At 39.0% G+C, this 25,587-nt stretch overlaps 2 protein-coding genes across 4 annotated transcripts in view; one reads left to right on the forward strand and one right to left on the reverse strand.

Annotated features, from left to right (window-relative positions):
* Nucleotides 1–25,587, forward strand: part of LOC129448078 (uncharacterized) — a 45,193-nt gene that overhangs the window by 5,128 nt on the left and 14,478 nt on the right. For both annotated transcript variants that reach the window (XM_073872155.1, XM_073872154.1), the window contains exon 2: nt 24,126–24,220. The gene's annotated coding sequence lies outside the window, so the exon portion shown is untranslated. The remainder of the gene's footprint in view (nt 1–24,125; nt 24,221–25,587) is intronic.
* On the reverse strand, nt 498–7,083 carry LOC129448076 (NACHT, LRR and PYD domains-containing protein 3). Of its 2 annotated transcripts, XM_073872152.1 has the most exons (5): nt 5,021–7,083; nt 3,457–3,630; nt 2,878–3,054; nt 1,713–1,759; nt 500–1,624 (listed from the first exon to the last, which is right to left on the reverse strand). In XM_073872152.1, exons 1-5 carry the CDS (start codon nt 6,970–6,972, stop codon nt 1,089–1,091), a joined length of 2,886 nt encoding a protein of 961 aa, XP_073728253.1. In that variant the 5' UTR covers nt 6,973–7,083; the 3' UTR covers nt 500–1,088. The 2 variants fall into 2 exon arrangements, with proteins under 2 accessions (XP_073728254.1, XP_073728253.1); XM_073872153.1 differs by lacking the exon at nt 2,878–3,054 and having other exon boundaries at nt 498–1,624.

A 25,587-nucleotide genomic window follows, 5' to 3' on the forward strand; every position in this document is an offset into this window, starting at 1 on the left:
AACATGCAACATAGCAACGTAATACTTCCTCTTTCCTTTTCTGTCCATATGCCGAAGGGGGTCTCTTTTAATTCTAGGTTGAGGACTCTAGAATTAAAAGACACGAACGATGCAGCCTTCTGAAATAAATTAACCAGGCTTGATGACGTATGCAGCCTGCATATGCGACCTCAGGAGGATGCAGCCTTCCGTTTGAGAATTAGCCTTTGGTTTTTTACAAACTGGGTCACAAAAATTTCATTTCAAATAGTTTCATTTGTTCTAGGTTTGGCCTTGTTTGTGTTTTTGTTAACTGTAATCCCCCTGTGGTGTGGGTTAATAGACTTTTATTAGAATATATAATATGGTGTAAATAACTCATAATGAGTTGAGTTTATTTGACACAGATGTAAAAGTACATCTGCATCACACTTTTGTCAAGGATAACACAATAAAGTTACATAATTATTTTATTGTGGTTCTAGTTGTCTTTTGACAACAGGTGTATATGGCATACATAACTACAGATAACTTATCTTTAACTATGTTAAAAACTCAAGAATATTCAAAAGGGAAATCTATTTCTAGAGTAACGTGGCCTAGAAAACAGTAACAAGTGACATAAAAAACAAGTTTAAATCTTAACCAATACAAGCATTACAGGAAAAATTCATGAAACATAAGTACACTTTCAAGTATAAAAAAGAGACTTAATAAAATAAACATGTATAAAAAAGAGACTTTAAAATTTAACTTTTGTTCTTTTTAAGCAATGATTTTTATAAATATTTTAACACATTATGTGATTTTTAAAATGTTTTCATATGCTCCGTTGGTTCCAACGGAATTTAAATGTATACATGTTTGTGGTGATCAAGTTACATTAAACTTGATTGGGAGGAACAAATTATTAATTCAATAAAAACCTTTATGATTCACAAATACTTATATATGTAATAACAATTTAAGCTTTGTATTTCAAACCAACCTTTTCTTGACTATCCAAAAAACAAAATGCTAGATGAATGCTAGGATCTTCTGGATGAACAATCCTAAAATTCTTTTGTCCTGGAATATAGTTTAGTTGCTATATTCACAAAACTGAATGATTACTCAGTGTTTTTAAATCTGACAATTGACACTTCATGATGAACCATAAATCCAGCATAGAGAGGTTCAGTGAATTTACTCTTGACTGTGTGTAAGTGTGTAAGTGTTTGTGCATCAGATACGCTGTAGAAGGACAGAGTGCCAGCTGACCAATCCAGATAAACTCCAATTCTTTTAGAGGGAGGTGAAAGGATAGATATGTCTTTATTTATATTATTGTGCCAGAGGTTGAATCCGTTAACAGTGCAGAAAAGATTCCAGGAGTTTTCATGAAGTCCAAACATACTGTTACTTCCCTCTTTCCTGGTGATTCCTTTATAGCTCACTGCTATACGGGCCCACACATCCCAGTCAACCTCCCAGTAACAGCGTCCAGTCAGACTCTGCTTACACAGAACCTGAGGAACACCTTCAAATCTCTCTGGATGATAAGGATACGGCAAAGCATCTTTGACATGTTTGACCCTTCTGTTGTCCTCGGACAGTGTGAGGTGAGCGTATGCTGTGTTTGGATCAAGTGTGAGATCACAGGCATCTAAAGACAAAATTAAAGCATTAGAATGTCTATAAGACATCAGAACATTTAAAGGACTAAATGTTCAAGTGTGAGAGTAAGAACCTACATTTTCTTAGTCTCGGTTTGATCCTGCAAGGTCCTCCGTGCTCCAAACTAAAAATACATAAACATTCAAACATTAAGAAAAAATATTGTCTGTGGTGATCTATACTTTTTGTTCAGACTAAGTTTGATTCTAAATTAAAATGTATTAAAAAAAAAAACATAATTGGCAAAAAACTTAAAACAGCTATAAATAATCTGTCTGTTTAGGTTTATGTGTTTTATTTTGAATTGTTTGTGTCATCACTTCCTGTTTAAGTCTTTGTAGTGGTTTAGGTTTCCCAACTTAATTGTGTCCAGATAATTCCTGATTAGTCTGTGTATTTACAGCCCTGTGTTTGCCATTGTTTTTGGTTGGTTATTATGCTCAGGTTGGGTATATCAGATGAAATAAATATAAAAACAAATCATTACAGTAAGATAAAATTTTTTTTGCTAATTATAACCCTTTATTTTGTAACTATGACTATTAAAATCAAATAATAGTGTATATTTAAAATATTTTTGTGAGCCATATTCTTAATATTTAGACTGGAATAGTTTAGAGAGCTGCGAGGATGACATATTTTTATAGCATTTCTGGTTCTCTTATCCCAAAGTCACTGGGTTTTTAATTGGGTGATTGATTGACAACAATCAATCGATAATGGCTGATGATTATCCGGGGGTGGGGCTTTATACAGAGTCGCGAAGAACCTGTGCACAAGCGCAGTAGCTGATACGATCGTGACAAACGATCTTGACAATTTTATTTTAAGAAACAAAGGTTTTGGTGAAGTTGATGTTAGGTTAAATAGCTGGTTCGAAATATGTTGTTTCATTGTGATGTTAACAAGCAATTTAAGAGATCTTATTCAAACAGAGAGGACATTAGTCTTGACTAAAATTACTGCCCAGATGTGTTGCAATCATGACAGGGTAAGCATGAAAACGGTGTGATGAAGCTAGTCAATTACAGTAGTGAGCGTTTACTTCTGTTTCTGGTGGAATACCTTGTGTTTTTCACAGAGAATGAAAATAAGGATAGAAAATTATAATTTTACAAATACTACACATCTGTGGTGCAATATTTGCAAACGTTATAAATTTACCTTTAGAATTATTACGTAAAATGATATTATAAAAAACAGTATATGACCTTTTAAAGATTTTTGTTGTGTCCTGATTACTTGAGTTTGTTGAGTGTACAGTTTGGATCATTGAGTCTATCAGAAAGCATCTGAATTCCTGAATGTTCTGGGTGATTGTAGCTCAGATCCAACTCTTTCAGGCATGATAGTGGGTTTGAACTCAGAGCTAAAGCCAAATAACAGCAACCTGAATCTGTCACCATACAACCTGATAACCTACAGACACACAACAGTCAGATAATCTACAGACAGACATATAAACAGACAGATAATCTACATACACATCAACAGACAGATAATCTACAAACACGCACACATTAACTGCCAGTCAACAGTTAGATAATCTACAGATCGACACATAGGGGAGGTTTCCCGGACAGGGATTAGACTAGTCCTAGAGTAAAAAATGTTTAAGAGCTGTCCAAACTGAAAACAACTTGCACTACATCCTTACCCTTTGTTTTGCCTCAACAGCCAGATAATTTACAGACAGACATCAAAAGCCAGATAATTTACAGACATCAACATACAGATCATTTACAGACAAACATCAACAGTCAGATAATCTACAAATGCACACATTACATAAAAAAGAAATGTATTTGTGTTTTTACACACCTCAGTATCTCTAATTTACAGTTGTCACTCTTGAGAGCATCAGAGATGAGCTTTACTCCTGAATCTTGCAGGTCATTGTTACTCAGGTCCAGCTCTTTTAGGAGAGATCTTGATGATTGTAGAGCTGAAGCCACAATATTACAATACTGTCCAGTAAGATTACAGTTAGCAAGTCTGAAAATGAAAATAAACCAGAACAGTAGGTTATATTGTGAGATTTAAGAAGCACTGAAACTGCTAACAGAATTTAATCAGTTATACAGTAGGCTATATTGAAATATTTAAAGTTGTTTGAACCTGGTGGTGGATGAGGATAAGTATCTAAAAAGGTGGTGGATGAGAAGGAACAGTACAAGGAGGTGGTGGTGGATGAGGATGAGTAAGGGTCATCCCACCAAAACGGTGCCATTTGCATGTTGTAACTCGTTGTAACAGGACTTTGTTTTTAGCATAGATTTAGCAAATACATAAAATATAGCTGCAGTAAATAGGTGCTAATAGCATGAAGACACTTAGCAAATTCTAGTGATTTACCAAACATCAAAGAAATAATATAGGTAACAGGACTGTACATTAATGTTGACATTCACTGTCATAGCATCAATATCATAACATATACAGAAAAGAAAATAAGAAAAGTGACTTTTGATCTTCATATGACCTTCAGAAGATCCAGATGATGTCACTTCCTCTATTCCTAAATTTCCAGAGGGGGAACGTGTTGGGTAACAGGACTAAGTGAAATCCTGGGGACATTTTATCTAAAAATATTATGACTTTTTCAATGATAAAAAATATTAAAGCAAATGTGATATAGACCTACACAAAAATGCAAAAAATAAAGATATCTAAAGAATTGTTTGCTTTATATTTAAAGGTAAAGTATAGAGATAGAGAGCAGGGACAGAAAAAAATGCTATTTTTTGTGTTCCGTTTAGTTTTTATTAATGTTTCAAAATATTTTGTTTAAATTTGGTGTTAGATTAAAATACAGGACACTTTGCTTAATAATAAAATGTTTTTTTTAAGTTTTTTTTTTAGTTGAGTTAGTTTTCATGCATTTTTATACTTTTTATATCCTGAGGACAGAAATGTTACCCATTCGGTGGAATGACCCATATAAGGTAGTGGATGAGAAGGAATTAACAGCTAATTCTAAGGTAATAAACACAATACAGTTCATTATGTAACCTTTAAAGCACTTCTAGCTGTTTGAAATGTTCAGGCCAGGCTTTGTCAAATCAACAAAGTTTGTTAACAAAACAATACTAGTTTATAAATATAATTTTACTCTGAGCTAAAATGTTTCTGACTTGTGTAATGCAAATACGGCACTTAAAGGCGGAGTCCACGATGTTTGAAAGCCAATGTTGATATTTGAAATCACCCAAACACACGTCCCTACCCCAATAGAATCTGGACCTTCTGTTGATAGACCCGCCCCACACATACGCAACCCGGCATTTGATTTGATTTGATTGGCTATAAGTGTGTTTTGGTAGTCGGCCCGTCTCCTTTTCCAACGCGTTTTTCAAACATCGTGGACTCCGCCTTTAATACTCACAGTGCTCTTGTGCAGTTGATGACAGCTGGTATAAGTCGTCTTCTCCCCTCCTCTGTTGTATTGTAATTCTTCAGATTGAGCTCATCCAGCACCTCTTCTGACATCTGAAGCATGTAGGCTATTGCTGAACATTGAGCAGCAGAGAGTTTCTTCTCTGAGTGTTTGTCTGATCTCAGAAACTCCTCAATCTCTTTGTACAGAGACTGATCATTCACTTCAAGCTGACACAGAAAGAGATTGATGGATCTTTCAGCTGAGAGATGATCGTGTTTAATTTTATCTTTAATGTACTGTGTGGTTTCCCTGATGGTTTCTGAGGTGTCCACAGTGTGTTTCAGTAGATCCTTTAAGAGTCTCTGATTGGATTCCAGTGAGATGCCCAGCAGGAATCGCAAAACAAGATCTAGATGTCCATTCTCACTCTTAAGGGCTTCATCTATTGTCTTTCTATGGAGACTATGAACAACATCAAGAAACTTTAATGTGTCAGCATTTTTAATGACATAATGGTAAAACAAATAGAAAGCAGCCAGAAATTCTTGAAAGCTGAGATGTATGAAGCAGTAGATTTTTCTCTGATGTATCATATATTCCTCCTTAAAGATCTCAGTACAAATCCCAGAATATACTGAGGCGTCAGTGATGTCTATGCCACACTCTCTCAGCTCCTCCTCATAAAACATCATGTTACCCTTCATCAGTTGTTTGAAAGCCAGTTCAGATAGTTTCACAATCACATCTCTATTGGAAGAATCATACTTCTGATTCATCACATTCATCTGAATCAGCAGGCAGTGGATGTACATTTCTGTCAGAGTTTTAGGGATTTCTCCTCTCTTATTGTCTTGTTTCAGGATGTTTTGAAGCACAGTGGATGAGATCCAACAAAAGACTGGTATATGACACATGATGTGGAGACTTCTAGATCTTTTAATATGTGAGATGATTTTGTTGGCTTGATGTTCATCACTGATTCTCCTCCTGAAATATTCCTCCTTTTGAGTGTCATTGAATCCGTGGATTTCTGTCACACGGTTGATGTATTTAGATGGAATCTGATTGGCTGCTGCTGGTCTGGTGGTGATCCAGATGAGCGCAGAGGGAAGCAGATCCCCTTTCATGATGTTTGATATCAACACAGACACTTGTGAAGTCTTAGTCACATCCGAAACTTTCTGACTGTCTGAAAACATCAATGTCATTCTGTTTTCATCCAAACCATCAAAGATGAACACAAGTTTACACTCATCATAAATCTTTGAGTCTAGATCTTGAAGTTCAGGATAAAAGTCAAGCAGAAGCTTGTGAAGACTGTACTGAGTATCTTTTATCAAGTTCAGTTCTCGAAATTGAAACACAAACATGAAATCTACATCCTGATTTGCTGTTCCCTCAGCCCAATCCAAAATTAACTTTTGTACAGAGACAGATTTTCCAATTCCAGCGATGCCTTTAGTAAGAACACTTTTGATCTTTTCTTTTTTTCTTCTTTTCTCTGTTTTATATCCTTTTTCAGGTAAGGGTTCAAAGATATCATTGCAGGAGATTTTTGTGTCTTGTAAGTGTTGTTGTCTGGTGTTTTTCTCCATGTGTAAGACCTCATGTTCCTCATTCACTCCTTCACTCTCTCCTTCTATGATGTACAGTTGTGTGTAAATCCTCTTTAGGAGGGTTTGATTCCCTTGTAGTCTGATTCCCTCAAAAAAACTCTCATACTTGTTCTTCATACTGGTTTTGTGCTGGTCTTTGACTCTCTGAAGAACATCATCCACTGGTATATGAGAATCCTGCTGCAGGTCTTCAAGCTTCTCCAGCAGGTTTGATTCTCTGCTGAGCTGCCTGGGGTCAGACTCTGCTTCATCACTGAGATTAGGGGGAATAAAAATAATGGATCCGCTACTCTTCACAGACACACAGCTCGGCCCTGAAGATGCTTTAGTGCCATTCTCCATCTTTGCTTCGTTTTTGGAGTAGTGGCCCCTCCTCACTCTCTCCTTAGGTGGGCTTTAGATACACTGCTACTATTCTTTCCCTTTACAAAAAAAACAGCAACCTGTACATATGTACAGTTAATGTTAAATATTGATGTATTAATGTTTGATGTATATGATCTTTTATAGGAAATTGTTAAAAATGTATTTCAACCATTAAATTTGACGAATTAATAATGACCTTATACTCAGTCAATATTAAAAATATCAAGGTTATATTTTCAAAGAATGTTCTTTATATTATGTATATGATTTAATGTAGAAAACAATACATTACAAAAAATGACTTTAGCTGGGTTTTCACGGGCAAGGTCATTTTTTGTTTAATTATTACAGAGATGCTCGTTTGCATACCATCTGTATGTAAAATACAATATTTGTGTTTGACACTGCTGCAAAAATATATCAAGGTTTTTTATATCATTATGTACATAAATCCCTACTCTAAGTGTTATCAATAGAAACTTACTGACTGGACGTTTTTTTAAGAAGAAATTGAACGCATATTAAAGACATTAATAGATACGCGAATAAATAGCTGCTCTCCTACCTTTCACCTGCTTCACAGGTGGCTGTGGAGTTGTCGAGGTTTAAAACCCCTTGCAAATCTACATTTTCTCAACGGAATCGATACAGACCACGTCATGATATTAGATTTAAGAAAATAATTACTGCAACTTTTTCCGAACGACCGTCATTATTTTGTCCGTAGGCTATTGTCTGCGTCACAGTCTTTGCATATTGAAACACAGCACGCAACCAGTATTCTGTAATCTGACATCAAGTTCCCTGTAGGCTATAATTTACTGTATAAAGAAAGTCGTCGTTATATAGGATGAAGAAGGATTTTAACAAACTTACGTAAGGATATTTTTGTCTGGTTACGAAGATTGATTCTCAAACAGTCTCGCGTAGGTTAACTTTCGGTTTTCGGTTTGAGCACTCCACCCAACCAGAGCCCTAACCAACCGGTCGGACTGGCCATCTGGATCACCGGCACATATGGGTAGTTTTCTTTTTGTTGTTAATATTCATCTGGGGCCAAAAAGTGATCAAAATGATCCAGATTTGGAAATCTCATGTTTTGCTATCCATGATAATGTCTACCTCACTTCTGTCCTGTTCTTTTCAAAGCAAAACGTATAGATTAGCTATAGATTATATTCTAAATGGGATCACATGTCAATGCTGGATATTATCTTTATAAAAAGTTTGGTCAGTATGGGGACACTAAGTGTTTTTACTTAAAGAGACAATAAAACGACACAACTTTCCCTTACTTTTTACATTTCAAATTCAGTCTGTTCTTCTGGCCCACAAAAATTATATATATTATACACAAACACATTGGAAAATGCATTTTAAGTCATATAGAGACTGTCTGGTAGTTTACATTTATAGAGATGCTGGTTGTTAAAACTACTAAAGGAACAGTATGTAGGATTGTGGCCAAAACTGGAACTGCAATCACAAAACGTGTGGCTTAAACTGGTACTGCAATCTCACAACTGGTGGCCAATACACAAAATGACAACATAAACATCAGTTGAGGGCTGCAACTCCACTTTTTAAATGACAATATACTGGCCGGACCACTGTTGTCAGTGATATAAGTATTTGAAATGACCATGATTTCTTAATGTCTAGTGACATATTAGGGCCATTTTATGATTAATTTATATACATTTCTTACTGTTCCTTTAATAATGATTGTGATTGTAATAAATATACTGTGCAGTACCAAATGAGTTTTAAAGGATACTTTTGTTAAAATTAAATGTTAAATATTTTTTTGTTTGCTATTGACTGCGGTATCAGGGATTATATGGACTTATTGTCTTTCTTTATTGACTGGGAGATTTAAATGGTAGATAGCCCAATGTTATACATTTGAATACTTTATCATTATAAGGATTGAACTAATCAAAAGCAAAAGCTTTAAAATTATAAATGTATGAATATTACATGATAGAAATGTTGTATTGTTGACCAAGTGTATAGGTTTCTAAGTTTAAGTAAATGTTTTTTTTAGAAGTTTTATTACAGTTTTGTTCCTGAAATCCACCCTTCTGCTGGGATCTGAAAAAATCAAACTTTTGGGGTCAAACAAATCCAAATTTTACTAAAAGGTTTTGACCAACTCAAATTGATGATTTGATCCAAATCAAAACCTAGTGTCAGGAAATGGGGAACACAAAACACAAACCCAGATGCGGACGTAACAACAAAGGGATTTATTATAAAAACAGGGGAAAAACAGGAAAACAAAACCCACGAGGGGGCAAAACAAGACGAGGGAAACACGACACTAAACTAATACTAAACTTGACAAAAACTAACAATAAACTCATCAACAGATTAAACAGATCAGGACTTGAACATCAAAAAACTCACAGGAACCGACAGGGCATGAGACAAGACGAACGTGCCCAGAACAGCAAACACAAGGACAATAAATAGGGACAAAGTAAATGACATACACCTGGAAAATAATCACGAGTAAGGGATCAGGGAAAAAGTGACAAGACCCGGGAAATGCGTGGTCAGAATAACCCAATACTACAACCACACATTTCCCACATAGAACATATGTACTGTCAGAACCCTGCCATGCTAAACTAGATCTAAATACCAACAGGATCCGGCAGGATTCTGACAGTATGCCCCCCTCCAAAAGGCAGCTACTAGACGCCCTCTAGGGGGAACACTAAACATGGGACATGACAGACTGGATACAAGACAGAAACCATGAAAACATAACAAATAACATTAAAGGCAGACATGACAAAATTACAAATGGGTTAGGGTGGGATAACAAAATTAATAAACAAGGGAGGGGGGGTGGGGGAACAACAGAGTTCATAGGGGGTGGTCCAGGGTGGGAGGGTGGGGAAAGAGTCTGGGTGGACTTCGGGAGAGTCCAGGGAAAGTTCTGGCCGAGATCGGCAAAACCTGGCTGGGGTGGCGCTGACTGCGCCCACGGCTGGGGTTGCGCTGGCTGCGCCCACGGCTGGGGTTGCGCTGGCTGCGCCCACGGCTGGGGTTGCGCTGGCTGCGCACAAGGCTGGGGTTGCGCTGGCTGCGCACAAGGCTGGGGTTGCGCTGGCTGCGCACAAGGCTGGGGTTGCGCTGATTGCGCACACGGCTGGGGTTGCGCTGACTGTGCACACGGCTGGAGTTGTGCCAACGTCTGAGTACACGCCTCTGTGCGCTCTGGCGGCTGGGTCGACGGCTCTGGCCATTCTGGTGGCTGAACAATCTCCCCCTTCCTTCTGTTCTTCCTTCGGGGTCTTGAAGCAGATAGAGGGTGTGGTGGAACTCTTAAGTCGGAGGAGGACCCCCCAGATGAAGACTCCCAGGAGATCCTCCTCTCACGCTTCCCTCGAAGGGACAGAGGCGGGGAGCGGCTCTCTGGAGCCGAAGGAGAGAGTTCAGGGTCGCCGAACCCCCACATCCCAACGATCCTTCCCTCTCGGATGGACGGGAGTCGATGGGGTTCGGCGGTCGGGTTCCACCTGACGTTGGCTTCAGGTCCGCATACGAGCGGGTCATAAGACTTGTAACCCGACTCGTATGCGGGGCGGCAACCCTTTCCCCGTCTCACCAGGCGAGTACCGGTGAACATGTCCGCTGGGTTCTATATTGGCACGTTCGTTCTGTCAGGAAATGGGGAACACAAAACACGAACCCAGATGCGGACGTAACAACAAAGGGATTTATTATAAAAACAGGGGAAAAAACAGGAAAACAAAACCCACGAGGGGGCAAAACAAGACGAGGGAAACACGACACTAAACTAATACTAAACTTGACAAAAACTAACAATAAACTCATCAACAGATTAAACAGATCAGGACTTGAACATCAAAAAACTCACAGGAACCGACAGGGCATGAGACAAGACGAACGTGCCCAGAACAGCAAACACAAGGACAATAAATAGGGACAAAGTAAATTACATACACCTGGAAAATAATCACAAGTAAGGGATCGGGGAAAAAGTGACACTGCGTCCAGCGACCCTGAGAGGCAAGTCCGATCGCTTTCACCTGCCGCTCCTCCTCTGCTGCCTCACGGACTCTTTGTACCACTAAACCTCTTCTGGTTCTGGCATCAGCCCTGCTCCACCTCTTATAGCTGTAGTGTCCCACGATTTCCTGGTGTTTCCAGTGAGATTCTGCTTCCATCAGAGCTTGTTGAGGCTTCCACTTTCTACCACATTTGATGGTCTTGCTTGCATGTCTGACTTTCCCTTCCTCAGACGAAAGGAGTGTACTGACTGCCCTTGCCTTGGCAGCTTTAAACTCCTCGACCACAGATGAAACTTGCAAAGAAAGCTTGGAGGTCCTGCTGTACAGATTGACTGCGCTGAATGATGGGGGGACTCCCAACCATTTTCGCAAGAACTTACTGCACAGTCTTTCCATTCCTTCCACCTGAGATACAGGAAAGTCGTAAAGCAAGAAAGGCCATTGCAGCCGGGGTATGATGCCAAATTGAAAACACCAGACTTTGAACCTCCCGAGCAGTTGGCTTTGATCAATGGCCTTGAGCCAGGTATTCAACTGGGCCTTGGTATCGGTAAGATTACCACTGTCCTTTAAGGAGCTGTCATACTGCTTTCCGAGGCATCGGATCCTTTGGTCTTAGATTGTCAGAATCTTAGAGCCTTGAATGCTAAAGATGTTAACTTTCCTTTCAAGATACTAAGGCTCCTTGACTTTTCTGGTTTAAACTGCAGGCGTGACCATGTTGCCATCTTATCCAGTTCACTCAAGATCCACTGTGTCCCCTGGATAGATGGAGTCATTACCGTCACGTCATCCATGAAAGCTCTGCAGGCGGGGTGTCTTGTGCCATTGTCTGCTTTCGGGCCTCTGCACTGCATTCCCCCTGCCTTAAGCAACAAATTCATAGCCGCTATGAAAAGGGTCACGGAAATTGTGCATCCTGCCATAATGCCCTTCTCAAGCCATTGCGATTTGGTGATGTTTCCCACAGTAAACCTCATCTGCAGTGCATTCATGTGTGCCATTACAAGCTCAACTACCTCTGATGGAACCCGGTAGTGATCCAATGCCTTTCGAATCAACTGATGTGGGACACTTGGGTAGGCTTTGGCAAGGTCCAGCCAAACAACAGAGAGTGTGTTGTTGTTACTTTTGGCTTCATTAATAAGTTGACTGATGACTGCCGTATGCTCCAGGCAGCCAGAATATCCTGGTACTCCTCCTTTCTGTACACTGGGATCAATAAACTCATTGGCAAGCAGGTATTTAGTTAACCTTTTGCCGATAATGGACCAGAAGATTTCCCCCTCTACATCCAGCAGGGAAATCTCCCGGAACTGGTCGATTCTTGTGGAATGGAGCTCTTTTGGTACAAAGCAGCCTTCGGCAAGAGTCCAGAGCCCAGGTTCCAGCTTCTTCTTCCACAGTGTCCGTAGAAGCTTTGAGAGCCTCTTCAGCAGCAGTGGGCAGCATTTATAGATTTTATAGGTGGTGCCTGATGGTCCTGGGGCTGATCCCGCACGTGCTTTTGTCACTACCGCCCTCACTTCTTCCAAAGTAAAATCTGCCCTGTTAAAAGGAGTGTGTGGTGTAAGAATCGGCAATGGAGAAGGACATTCCCCCAAAGGAAGACCTCTGGAGTCTCCATGTGCAGCCGCCACACAATTTTCTATTTCCTCTTTTGCACATAACAGGGTCCCCTCCTTGGGTTTTCCTAATAGGTCCGCTGTGAATTGGAAAGGGTTGTTAAAAAAGGCTTTCCTCTTCCGGCGCTTCTCCCTCTGTTTCTCCTGTATGCTCTCAGCTCTCCGAAGTGAAGCTGGATTAGTTTTTTCCGCGTCTCTACGCTGATCTCATCCAGGGCCACTCTTTCCTCGTCACTTGCTTCTAGTCTGATCCATTTTTTTAGTAACATCTCATAAAAATAGTAATTTAGTGAGAAATAATTACTCTAAAAAAATATTGGGTTGTTTTTAACGCCGGGCTGGGTAACTATAGGACAGAACACATTTCTGGGTTAAAGTGACCCAAATAATGGGTTGTTTCAACATGGTTGATTAACAATAACCCAGCAGTTGGGTTAAAACAACCCATTATTTGGGTCATTTTAATCCAGAAATGTGTCTGTCCTAGTTACCCAGCCCTGGGTTAAATATTTTTACAATCCAATTGATGCATTTGATTCACGTGTAGTTGTAATATACAATCTTATTTTTTAAACGTCTAAAGTCTTAAAACTTTCATCAAGTTCATTACATTCTGTCTTTGGATCTCATTCAGTCTGTATGGAGCTGACAGTAACGTCCAGAAACCTTTGCTCCATGATCCACCACTGCTGTAAAAAAACTGTTCCATTGGAGTGAATGGAGTTAACTCAAAATCTGCACACAACAAATGCGTGATTAATGTGTATTTACCTTTAACCATTTCCAGACACTGAATACAGATATTAACAATGTCATAATAGATTAAAAACATTGTTAGATCCAGATACACACTGAGCTGGATTACCTGTTGAGCTCTAAATGTGATCATGTCACAAATTGACCACTGGCTCTATGTAAAAAAAACTGTGGGTAGTTTGATTAATGTGGGGTCTTGAAGAGACAATAAAACAATACTGTATACTGTGTATTATATTATATATGAATGATCTTCAAGAAAGGAAAGTAGATAGACCGGTTTACTGGTAACTTCCGGGTGTGCGTGCATGGAAACATCATACAAAAACAAGTGTGTGGCTCAACATGCTCATCACTCAGCACATCTATTACAAACACAAACATTACAAACTTTTTTATTTTAATTCAACATTCAGTCTGGCCCATAAAAAACAATCAATATAGATTTATAGATACACAAACACATTAGAACATGTTTTTTTTTAAATCATAAAGAGGCTAAATGTCAAGTAGTTTATAATATGTCCTTGTGCTAGTAGTTACACTATGGATGACACCACTTTAGTAGTCAAATAGTTGTCAAAATCAAAACAAATAAGTGAGGGGCTCAGATGCAAAAGTCTCTAAACGTCACTTAAAATATGAGCTAATGATATTAACCAAATGCTATCGCCATGTAGGCCTACGCTTATCAAATACTTTTGTTTAAAATGTTCATAATCCTGCCTCAGGTCATTCAGAAATATCGGTTTGTTGGCAGAATCCATTAAGAGTCTGATAAAAAAAATGCTGCTGTGGGCAAAATCAGGTTTTTATTGTTGTTTATATGTGGCTAAGTCTCAATAAAATTGCCTTTGTTTCCACTGTCACAAACATGTAACAATAATATTAATACAGTTGAAAGCGTGGATCAGTAGTTCATGCAACACTGCAAACACAATGCAAACATTAATCGCCATGATGGAACTCAATTATGCTCTCAATTATTCTCTCTCTCTCTCTCTATTTATTGATTGATTTGATATGATTTATTTTACATCTTAAAAATTGTCTGAAATATATTTGACACTAGAAATGTTAGTGTGAAGGATTAACGAAGAGATGAACCCAAGTGCGGATGTGACACAAAATGAATGGTTTATTGTACAAAACAGGGGAAAACAAAACCCACGAGGGGGCAAAACAAGACAGGATGAGTGGAACACTGAACTAAACATAAACCAACAATAAACTCTACACTACTTATAAAAGACTAGACTTGATATTCTTAAATACTCACAGATGCAAAACAGGAACACGACGAGGAATACAACAAGACGCACAAGCACAGAACAGCAAACACAAGGACATTAAATAGGGAGAACTAATGAGGGACACAACTGAAATCAATGACAAGTAAGGGAGCGGGTAAAAAGTGACGAGACCCGGGAAATGAATGGTCAGAATAATTCAATACTAAAACCACGCATCTCCCACATAGAACATGGTACTGCCAGGACCCCGAACACAAAGACAAGATATAATTCAACACATGATTCTGACGGGTCCTGACAGTTAGGGGGTTATATTGTCTACCCCATTCACATAAAAATTATTAATTTTTTGAGATTCCCTTTCTGCGTAAACACACAGTGATTGTTTTAACTGCACCTGGTTTCATTTAAAGGTCACGTTCTTCCTGATACCATTTTTTAAACCCTAGTTAGTGTGTAATGTTGCTATAATAGCATAAATAATACCTGTAAAATGATAAAGCTCAAAGTTCACTGCCAGGCAATATATTTTCTTCAATAAAATTCCTCTTTAAAAGCCTACAACGAACGGCCGGTTTGGACTACAGCCCTCTATTTCCTGCTTTAATGAGGTCAGTAAAACAGTTCGTTGACTAAACTCCACCCACAGGAATATGTCAGTAACCAGCTTTGGCTCAAACGGCTCTGCAAAGCTAAGCTGCTATCGAATCACAGCACACTAAACAAACTACACAATCAGAACTCATTAAGTATTTCTGAAGGAGGGACTTCACATAACAAGGAAGACATCAGCCTGTTTTCAGGACAGTGAAAACAGCGCTATACAGATAAGTAAATTGTGTGAAAAATACCGCGTTTTTTTACACGTGAAACATGAACACATGTTATATTGCCCACTATAAACACAATCAAAGCTTCAAAATCACAGACAGAATGGGATCTTTAAATAAGACATTGGAATAGTGTTACTTTTTGATTTTGAGATTTGGCAGACTCAGGTCCCTTTAACTGTCATTTACTGAAAAACGTGAGGGTGATATGTTGACAGAATGCTCATTTGTCGTTCAGGTATTCTTCCACACTTCTGCTATAGGTTTTTGTAATCACTAGTTTTATTGGATGTAAGCTATGTGGAGGACACATTTCACTTTAGCTGTCTGCTTTTTTAATATTGCAATCTGTGTCTTGTACTCAGGAAATATCTTTGTCTCCCTGTACATACACAGGGAGACATACATAAGGTAATATGGCAAAACCACATTCAAATCATTCGAGATTTTGTATCTTTGCCTTTGAAGAACGGTAAGAACGGGCCCTGTGTACGTGTAACCCATCTAACACTGTGCTTTCTTGCATTCATAAACTGGTTAGAACCGGGAGAGTGAGAAAGATTTAGTAACAAAAAATGCTTTTGCATGCAACATCTAACACTGGGTGTGATGTACAACTGGGAGTGTTTGGTATAAGTGTTGTGTGCTTTGATTTATTTTTGTCCTCTCATTGTAGAACTATCTCTGTAAATGTCAGATAACTTTCTTGCAAGAATAAAACTTTGAAAGACATTTGGTATTTCATTTGCACCTAGAAAAAAAATCTATTTCCACAACAATATTTCCTGTATTAGTTGGAGAAAGACAGATAAAGCTCCCAATGTAAGGAATGAAAGGTATCATAAAAAGGTATCAGAGACGTACATTAGAGTGCAACATTCTGAGGATCTTCAAGGCCAGATACTAACAGCTTCGCCAGCGCAAACCAACATTTTGGCGTTAAAGGCAGGGTATCTGATTTGATTCAGAAACATTTTTAGTTATGCTGGTTGAAAGTCTCCTAACATCCTGATAACAATCACTATGTTGTCTAAATGTATTTTTATAAATATATATCATCTGTAAAAGGTGTAGGACAAAAAATTGTCAACAAATCATTGAATTCGGACTGAATGCAATAATTGGACGTATGCAATTTTTGCCCCTCTTGTGTGAACGTGTTTTACATATCACTGCGCATCCTGTTCACGCAGACACCATACGTCATCAGCACGCTCACGTGCGCTCACCTCCCGTCTCTAAACAGAGGGAGAACAGCAAACTTTCCTGCTGAATTGACAACCTGCACAGGAGCCACAAAATGGAAGACATTTTTTGAAACAACAATGACAAAAAAAGTCTGGATCAGCAAAGAGCAAAAACCCAAATTAACATGTAGTGGCAAAAGCCTTAGCTTGAATCTTTATGAGAAAAATACTCAGGAGACAAAGGTTCCAGGTCCCAAACAAAAATTACTTTATTCGCTCGAGCTAACAAAGTGAGACAATCAACAACCCTCAAAGAAGTCCTCAAAGATCATCTGCCCTCCCAACATCTGACTCCATTTTTATACAGTACGATCAAAACGATAGAATCAAGCACATCCAAATTGAATGCGGGGGCAGGATCAAATCAATAAATAAGTAACAAAAGAGAAGGATCCGCACACCAAAAAAGCTCCCTTTCACATATTTTATTGGAGTGACGTTTCGGGTCAACCCTTCCTCAGTCTCTGAGGAAGGGTTGTACAGACCCGAAACGTCACTCCAATAAAATACAGTAAAATCAAACACTTCTTATCTGAGATGACGTACACTCTTCTCATTGGTCTCGGACTCCCACAATTAACTTACTTGTTTGATGTAGCAAAAGGTGCAGCTGAATCCTTTCTCATATGTAAAACGATGTATTCTACTTATTGTTTCTCATGGCCTTGGCCTACCTAGCACAGCCACCTTATTGTTAATGTAGCGAAGTGCACCTGGACTTCTCCTCAAATCTTAAAACGACATACTCTGTTTATTACTTCAATTGGCTTTGGCTTTCCCTAGCACAACTAACTTATTGTTAATGTAGCGAAGTACAGCTGGATGACTTCTCTATTCTAAAATGACATACTCTTGTTTATCGGTTGTTTCGGCCTTGTTTCTCATAATAATCGTGGTGAGAACAATCGTGGCATAGTCGCAGGATCGCACCTGGGCTCTTTTATTTATGAAACGAAAATTAACTGAGGAAATGAGGTCAGCTAAGAATTCTAAAAGTTGGCTGAGAAAACGAAAGTTTAACTGTGTCATCATAGGGACAATAATCCAGTGTAATATTAATACAGTATATGATCAGTAATATACCCAACAGAAACTACCAAAAACATCTGTAACTTTACTGCTTCACCACGAGATGTAAAACAGCTGCTGGAGGCAAAGGGTCTGAAAGGGTCGTTGCAGTGTTTCTTTTGGAAAGGAGGTACGCGATATGATTGTATTTAAATGGATTCAGATATTCAACTTTGATGAAACATTGTGCTGCTTATGAAGTTTGTGTTTGTTAGAATCTAATTCTTAGCAGGTCTAGAGGTATGTTTCATAGTGTGGAGGTCTGAGCTGAGCAGCAGAAAGTTTTGATATATCAGGGGCTATGAAAGACACTGACACCAAATGCCGTTCAAACATAGACCAAAGTTTATTAGACATCCTCCACATTATATAGGATACAGAAAGGAAATGCTAGTCACCTGGGTAATGTCTGGCACAATCTTGTGATCAACACATTGGGCCCTATTTTAACGATCTGAAACGCAAGTGCGAAGCGCAAAGCGCAAATGGCTTTGTGGGGGGATCTTGGGCGCTGTTGCTATTTTCACGGCGGGAGAAATAACACTTGCACCAGACGCAAATCAATAAGGGGTTGGTCTGAAGTAGGTTCATTATTCATAGGTGTGGTTTGGGCGTAACGTCAAATAAACCAATCAGAACGCTATCCAACATTCCCTTTAAACGCAAGGGCGCAAGGTCCAATGGCGGGTTGCTATTATCATGACGGATTTACCAGGCGCACGCCAGGAGCGGTTCACAGCTGAAGAGACCCACGTTCTTGTAAGAGCAGTCAAAGACAGAGAAGTTGTTTTGTATGAGGATAGGAGAAACCCGCCCGAATCAGCATCGGTTAAACAGGCGTGAGAGGAAATATAGCCACAATTGTCTCATCAGCTGGCTTCCCCATTGTTGCGCCAAGCGCTACAATGATGTCAGGAGACGGGGGAATCCCAAGCTTGCCAGCATAAATCGGTTACTCCGTGTAACGGGAGGTGGATCTGCCTCTACACATGACCTGACGCCAGCAGAGGACATCGCTGCGTGCACCCTCACCGCTGAAAGGGTTTGGGGGCTTTGAAATCGGAAATGCAAGCAAGGTCCAACCCCAAAGTACACTTACAAATCAAGTTCACATACATTAACACATTAAGGTTTCTTATGAAAACATTTTAATTATTATTTACATAAAATAAACGTAATACAGCCACTCAACAAACTTATGAAAATATTTTAATCGTTATTTGAATGAGAATTTTTTAACGCGGCCACACAATACATAAAAACTATCACCACAATGCTCACCACAATGATTTCCCTTATCTGATGTGTTAATATTTTTTATTGTTACAAATTATGATTTGCAAAAATAACTGTTGCATCTGTGTAGATTAGATAAGCAATGAGCGTTGTGCATTATGGTCAAGCATGCGCCCTTAAAATAGCATAATGAACTACGCGCAACGCGCCACTGACTTTAGACTAGTTTTTTTTGGTTAGTAGCGCAATTGTTTTTTGAAACTGCAAAATAGCATAAGAGATGGTTTGCGCCGGAACACGCCTCCTTTTTTTGCGCTGAACCGCACAGGGAGCGCAAGTTCATTCCCTAGTTTGCCGGCATGTGCTGTGGAGGGAAAAACCCGCTGTACGCCGGTGCAAAATACGAAATGATACATGCCTCACTGACAAAGACAATTGCGCTGGGTGCAAGATAGGGCCCATTGAGTAAATCCGTCGAGACAAACAATCGCATGATCAATTACAGTTTTTTTTTTATTGCTAAACGACAGTGAGCACAACTGGAGCTACATCTGCAAAACTCTAACTACAGTCTGCACTACCAAAAGTCACCTGAGCACAACTCTTAACACATGGCTCAAAACCGCTCAGTGCAGCCAAACACAATACACAACCCTCACTGAGATAACACACACTGTCACTCACAACACACTGAGAGGAAAAACACTAACATCAAACACCAATACAGAAAATACTAACTTTTTATCTTTGCAGTTTCAACATTTCAGTGATGTCATACAAGGTAATGTTTTCTTCAAAGAGTGATTTATTTATTGATTTATCACATGATTTGTTTGTTTTTTAGAACATCATAATTCTTTAAGGTAAATGAAAATTAGCAGTTTGCTTCAGTAGTCTGGAGTAATTTACAGAATTACAGTAATGAGAAAAAAGTGAGAAACTAAAAGTACATGAAAGGTAATATTTTATATACAGTATTGTTCAAAATAATAGCAGTACAATGTGACTAACCAAAATAATCAAGGTTTTTAGTATATTTTTTTATTGCTACGTGGCAAACAAGTTACCAGTAGGTTCAGTAGATTCTCAGAAAACAAATGAGACCCAGCATTCATGATATGCACGCTCTTAAGGCTGTGCAGTTGGGCAATTAGTTGAATTAGTTGAAAGGGGTGTGTTAAAAAAAATAGCAGTGTGGCATTCAATCACTAAGGTCATCAATTTTGTGAAGAAACAGGTGTGAATCAGGTGGCCCCTATTTAAGGATGATGCCAACACTTGTTGAACATGCATTTGAAAGCTGAGGAAAATGGGTCGTTCAAGACATTGTTCAGAAGAACAGCGTACTTTGATTAAAAAGTTGATTGGAGAGGGGAAAACCTATAAAGAGGTGCAAAAAATGATAGGCTGTTCAGCTAAAATGATCTCCAATGCCTTAAAATGGAGAGCAAAACCAGAGAGACGTGGAAGAAAACGGAAGACAACCATCAAAATGGATAGAAGAACAACCAGAATGGCAAAGGCTCAGCCAATGATCACCTCCAGGATGATCAAAGACAGTCTGGAGTTACTTGTAAGTACTGTGACAGTTAGAAGACGTCTGTGTGAAGCTAATCTATTTTCAAGAATCCCCCGCAAAGTCCCTCTGTTAAAAAAAAGGCATGTGCAGAAGAGGTTACAATTTGCCAAAGAACACATCAACCGGCCTAAAGAGAAATGGAGGAACATTTTGTGGACTGATGAGAGTAAAATTGTTCTTTTTGGGTCCAAGGGCCACAGGCAGTTTGTGAGACGACCCCCAAACTTTGAATTCAAGCCACAGTACACAGTGAAGACAGTGAAGCATGGAGGTGCAAGCATCATGATATGGGCATGTTTCTCCTACTATGGTGTTGGGCCTATTTATCACATACCAGGGATCATGGATCAGTTTGCATATGTTAAAATACTTGAAGAGGTCATGTTGCCCTATGCTGAAGAGGACATGCCCTTGAAATGGTTGTTTCAACAAGACAATGACCCAAAACACACTAGTAAACGGGCAAAGTCTTGGTTCCAAACCAACAAAATTAATGTTATGGAGTGGCCAGCCCAATCTCCAGACCTTAATCCAATTGAGAACTTGTGGAGTGATATCAAAAATGCTGTTTCTGAAGCAAAACCAAGAAATGTGAATGAATTGTGGAATGTTGTTAAAGAATCATGGAGTGGAATAACAGCTGAGAGGTGCCACAAGTTGGTTGACTCCATGCCACACAGATGTCAAGCAGTTTTAAAAAACTGTGGTCATACAACTAAATATTAGTTTAGTGATTCACAGGATTGCTAAATCCCAGAAAAAAAATGTTTGTACAAAATAGTTTTGAGTTTGTACAGTCAAAGGTAGACACTGCTATTGTTTTGAACACACCCCTTTCAACTAATTGCCCAATTGCACAGCCATATCATGAATGCTGGGTCTTGTTTGTTTTCTGAGAATCTACTGAACCTATTGGTAACTTGTTTGCCACGTAGCAATAAAAATATACTAAAAACCTTGATTATTCTGGTTAGTCACATTGTACTGCTATTATTTTGAACAATACTGTATATGAAATTGCAATCAGCAGTGTTTGAAAGGCACAAGGCTGAAATCAATTCTGTTTTGAATGTGTGGTTCACAGTTTTGACAGCAGTGTGTTAGCATTTGAACAAAGTGCTTTAAATCCACAGTGTTGTGCAGGTTGTGGTTAAAGTCATGGGATAAGTGTGTAGAGTTTTGAAAACTGTGTTTAAGCAATGTAAAACGAACTAGAGTTTGGTCCACATGAACTGCTGCTGTGCTGACTGTAGTTAGAGATTTGCACATGTGACTCCAGTTGTGCCCACTGTCATTTAGCAATCGAAAAAAACTGTAACTCTGCAAGCATGCACTTTTAGCAAACAACCTAGACAGCTTTATGTTCTTCCTACGTTAGAGGAAGTGGTGCTTAAAACAGAGAAGATGAGTCTGGAACATGTCCTCAGCCTACCCTCCTTGACCCAACCACAATCAACCTGCAGCTAAAACTAGAGGATATGTTGAAATGTCTCCCCAACATAACAAATGCAAGATCATCAATCACCAAGAGGAAATAAATAACAATATGTAAACAGGGTATAACCAGACATATACTTTAAACATAGTACATTACGATATGCATTGTATATATTTGAAACCTTAAAGACAGGATGAGTTTGTTATGGGAACTTTACCATAGGAGAGAATACCACCCAAGAAAAGGATTCTCATAAGCATACAAACATAAATCATAGAAAACAGGATATGCATGGATACATTGGGTTTAGACTATAGGTTAAATAATGGGGGTGGGAAGGGACATCTTTTAGATTCTCACAGTGTTCCTTGACAAATTAGCGTAACGATATTTATGTTTTCAAAATTACAAGCAAACTACTAACATTACATCTACACAACTGAAAACAGGCTAAGGTCAACAACCAGGCAAACAAACACAGCGTAGGCAATCCAAAAACAGTAGTCAATATATCCAGGCAATGGTCAGGGCAGGCAGCAAACAATCATAAACAATAAACAGGCACAGGTCAAAAACCGAAAGACACAGAACAGGATAACAGGATAACAGGATAACAGGATAACAGGATAACAGGATAACAGGATAACAGGATAACAGGATAACAGGATAACAGGATAACAGGATAACAGGATAAGCGCTTGGTATGCAGACCAGCTAACAATACTTTGCAAAGTGAATGAGTTCTGAGTGAGCTATATAGTCCAGGTAATTATAAAGACAGGAAACAGGTGTGGTGCTGATCAGACTAGTGCATGGGATGATGGGTAATGAAGTCCTGAGGGTGATGTATGCTCTGCAGGCCAGCAGAGGGAGCCATGCTGGCTCTCATTACACACTGAAGGGTGCTGATTTCATTGTGAAGACTGTTCTAGGATTTTATTTGGGCATTTCATTCATGGTTTTATATTGAAGAAAGTGTACAGGCTTATGCAACGTTGTGCCATCATTTTAGCAGGTTTCGATCTGAAACAAGAGGAGAGTGAAATAGACAACAGAGGAAAAGCTTTGAGTTAATACAGGGATGGTTATGAAGAATCATGGAAGGATGGATGTGTTAATATTTATCTATTATAAACAATATCTCCCTTTAGTAGACAGAATTTTTGGAATTATTTATGTTTAAATAAAAATGTTCCAGCAGGTGTTACAACAAACCCTCTGTTACAATGTTTGCACTCCTGTCACTTTCTGTGTAATTGTATGATAACCATAGGTCCCACAAACTAATTTTAAGTGTTCATTTGAAGCAGAGATATGTGTGTGTGTGTGTGTGTGTGTGTGTACCTGGTAATTATCACGTTGTGGGGACCAATTGTCCCCACAAAGATAGGAATACCAGTGTTTTTGTGATCTTGTGGGGACATTTTGATGTCCCCATGAGGAAACAAGCTTATAAATCAAACAAAATGATGTTTATTGAAAATCTAAGGTACAAGAAAGTTTTCTGTGATGGTTGGGGTTAGGGAATGGGGTAGGTAAGGGGAATAGAATATACAGTTTGTGCAGTATAAAATGCATTACGTCTATGAAATGTCCCCACAAAACATGGAAACCAGAATGTGTGTGTGTGTGTGTGTGTGTGTGTGTGTGTGTGTGTGCGTGCGTGCGTGCGTGCGTGCGTGTGTGTGTGTGCGCGCGTGCGTGTGTGTGTGTGTGGATGGATGGATGGAGCCAAGCGTTACTTTTTGCCCTGCTCTCCCTTATTTATGTATTTAACATGTTTGGGTTACCTTAGACTATTATATAAATGTAGACTCTACAGAACTGTAATTGTTTAATCCAGTAAAAGACGTGACGGCTATGTTTTATCAGACATATATATTTTTTATATCAGACAGAGATTTAAAGTTATGTAGGTTTATTGTGAGAAATTGTAAATACTGCGCCATATTAGGAGTTTAACTATCTATTCAGGCATATTTGTTGATTTCATTGTCTTGTGATGAGGTTTGCGCAATCATTTGAATTTGTGGCGGGTTTTATCTGAAATGGGAGGAGACTGAAATAGGCTACAGAGGAAGCAGCGTATACGATTGTGAGCAGCAGAAGAGTTGAGAGTCACGACAAAGTCCTCTGGAAGAAGCAGGTAAAATAGGCTTTTAATAATGTATGTTTAATAATGTTCGTAAGTGTATTGCAGGTTGGTAATTTTGAATCTTGTGGGAAATCGAAACAAAACTCAAAGGGAAACTTAAAAGTAATTTGGGGTGTTGTCTAACCACTGAAGCGTTAACGGATTAAAGTGTTGACCGGAGATAAGTAAGGAACAATGGACGACGGGCCGTTATTTAAGCAATATCGCTCGGCCTACGGCCTCGTGCCTCTGGCCTAATCACAGCCGTGATGATATAGAGCTATATCACACGACTCCGAGAGCGATATTGCTTTTATACAACAGTTCAACGGCACACGTTTGAAAAATGAAAACTAGAAAACAACAACGGAGTTATTTTAAAAGCCTCTTTGTTTGAGAACTACTTCTTCCGCCACGGATTTGAGGGCTGCCAGAATGACAGGAAACACTTTCGGCTGCTTTGAAGCTCATAACAACTCAATGGACGGAAAAGCCGTTACTTTATATTACCGTTTCTTGGTCACAAAGTGTAGTTTTAAGATTAGTTCAGTCGAGAATGTATATGTATTATATTTAAATCTGCAGTCGATTAGTAAAGATAGCATCTGTTTGAATGTTTGCTTAGTGAGATTCGGTACGAATGAGAACCAAAGCATGAGCGGACGTCAGTGTTCACTCGCCCTGCTGACCACCGCCCTCTCTGGGCTACATCTCTGACAGGGATTCCCTGGCTCTCATGTTGGCCTTGTTTGTTTATGATCGTCAAAATGAGATCAAATCAGCAGTATTTGGTGTCATGATCAAACTATTACTTGTTTTTTTTTTATTCATATTTAGTGTCTTTTGTGTTGTTATTGTTTTGGCGTGAGGTAAAAGTGAATAAAACTATACTTGTATAACGTTACTATTGCTTTCTCATTTATTCTTAACGCGATACGAGCACTCGATTATTATTATTAGGGCCCGAGCACCGAGGAGCAGGCCAGAATGGCCTGCACCATAGGTGCAAAGCCCTATTGTTTTTGCTCAGATTCTTCTGCTTTTTCTTCTCCGAAATGAATTGCATTTTTGATGGCCTAAACATGCTCGAAAACTCATGAAACTTTTCACACGCGTCAGAATTGACGAAAATTTACATGTGGTATAGGCGTCAGAAGTGGGCGTGTAGAAATGGCTCGATAGCGCCACCTGCAAAATTTCAAAAGAACAACCCTCCCGCTACGAAAAACGTACAGATACGAAATTTGGTTCACCCCAAGATCTACAAAAAAGTCCCTTGGAACCAGGCTCTAAAACCCACAGGAAGTCGGCCATTTTGAATTTTCGCTGTGATTTCTGTGCATATTTTGGCATTTCCAGGCTTCGTACTTTAACGAACT

This window comes from Misgurnus anguillicaudatus, chromosome 10 (genome assembly GCF_027580225.2).
Source record: "Misgurnus anguillicaudatus chromosome 10, ASM2758022v2, whole genome shotgun sequence".
NCBI classification, from domain to species: domain Eukaryota; kingdom Metazoa; phylum Chordata; class Actinopteri; order Cypriniformes; family Cobitidae; genus Misgurnus; species Misgurnus anguillicaudatus.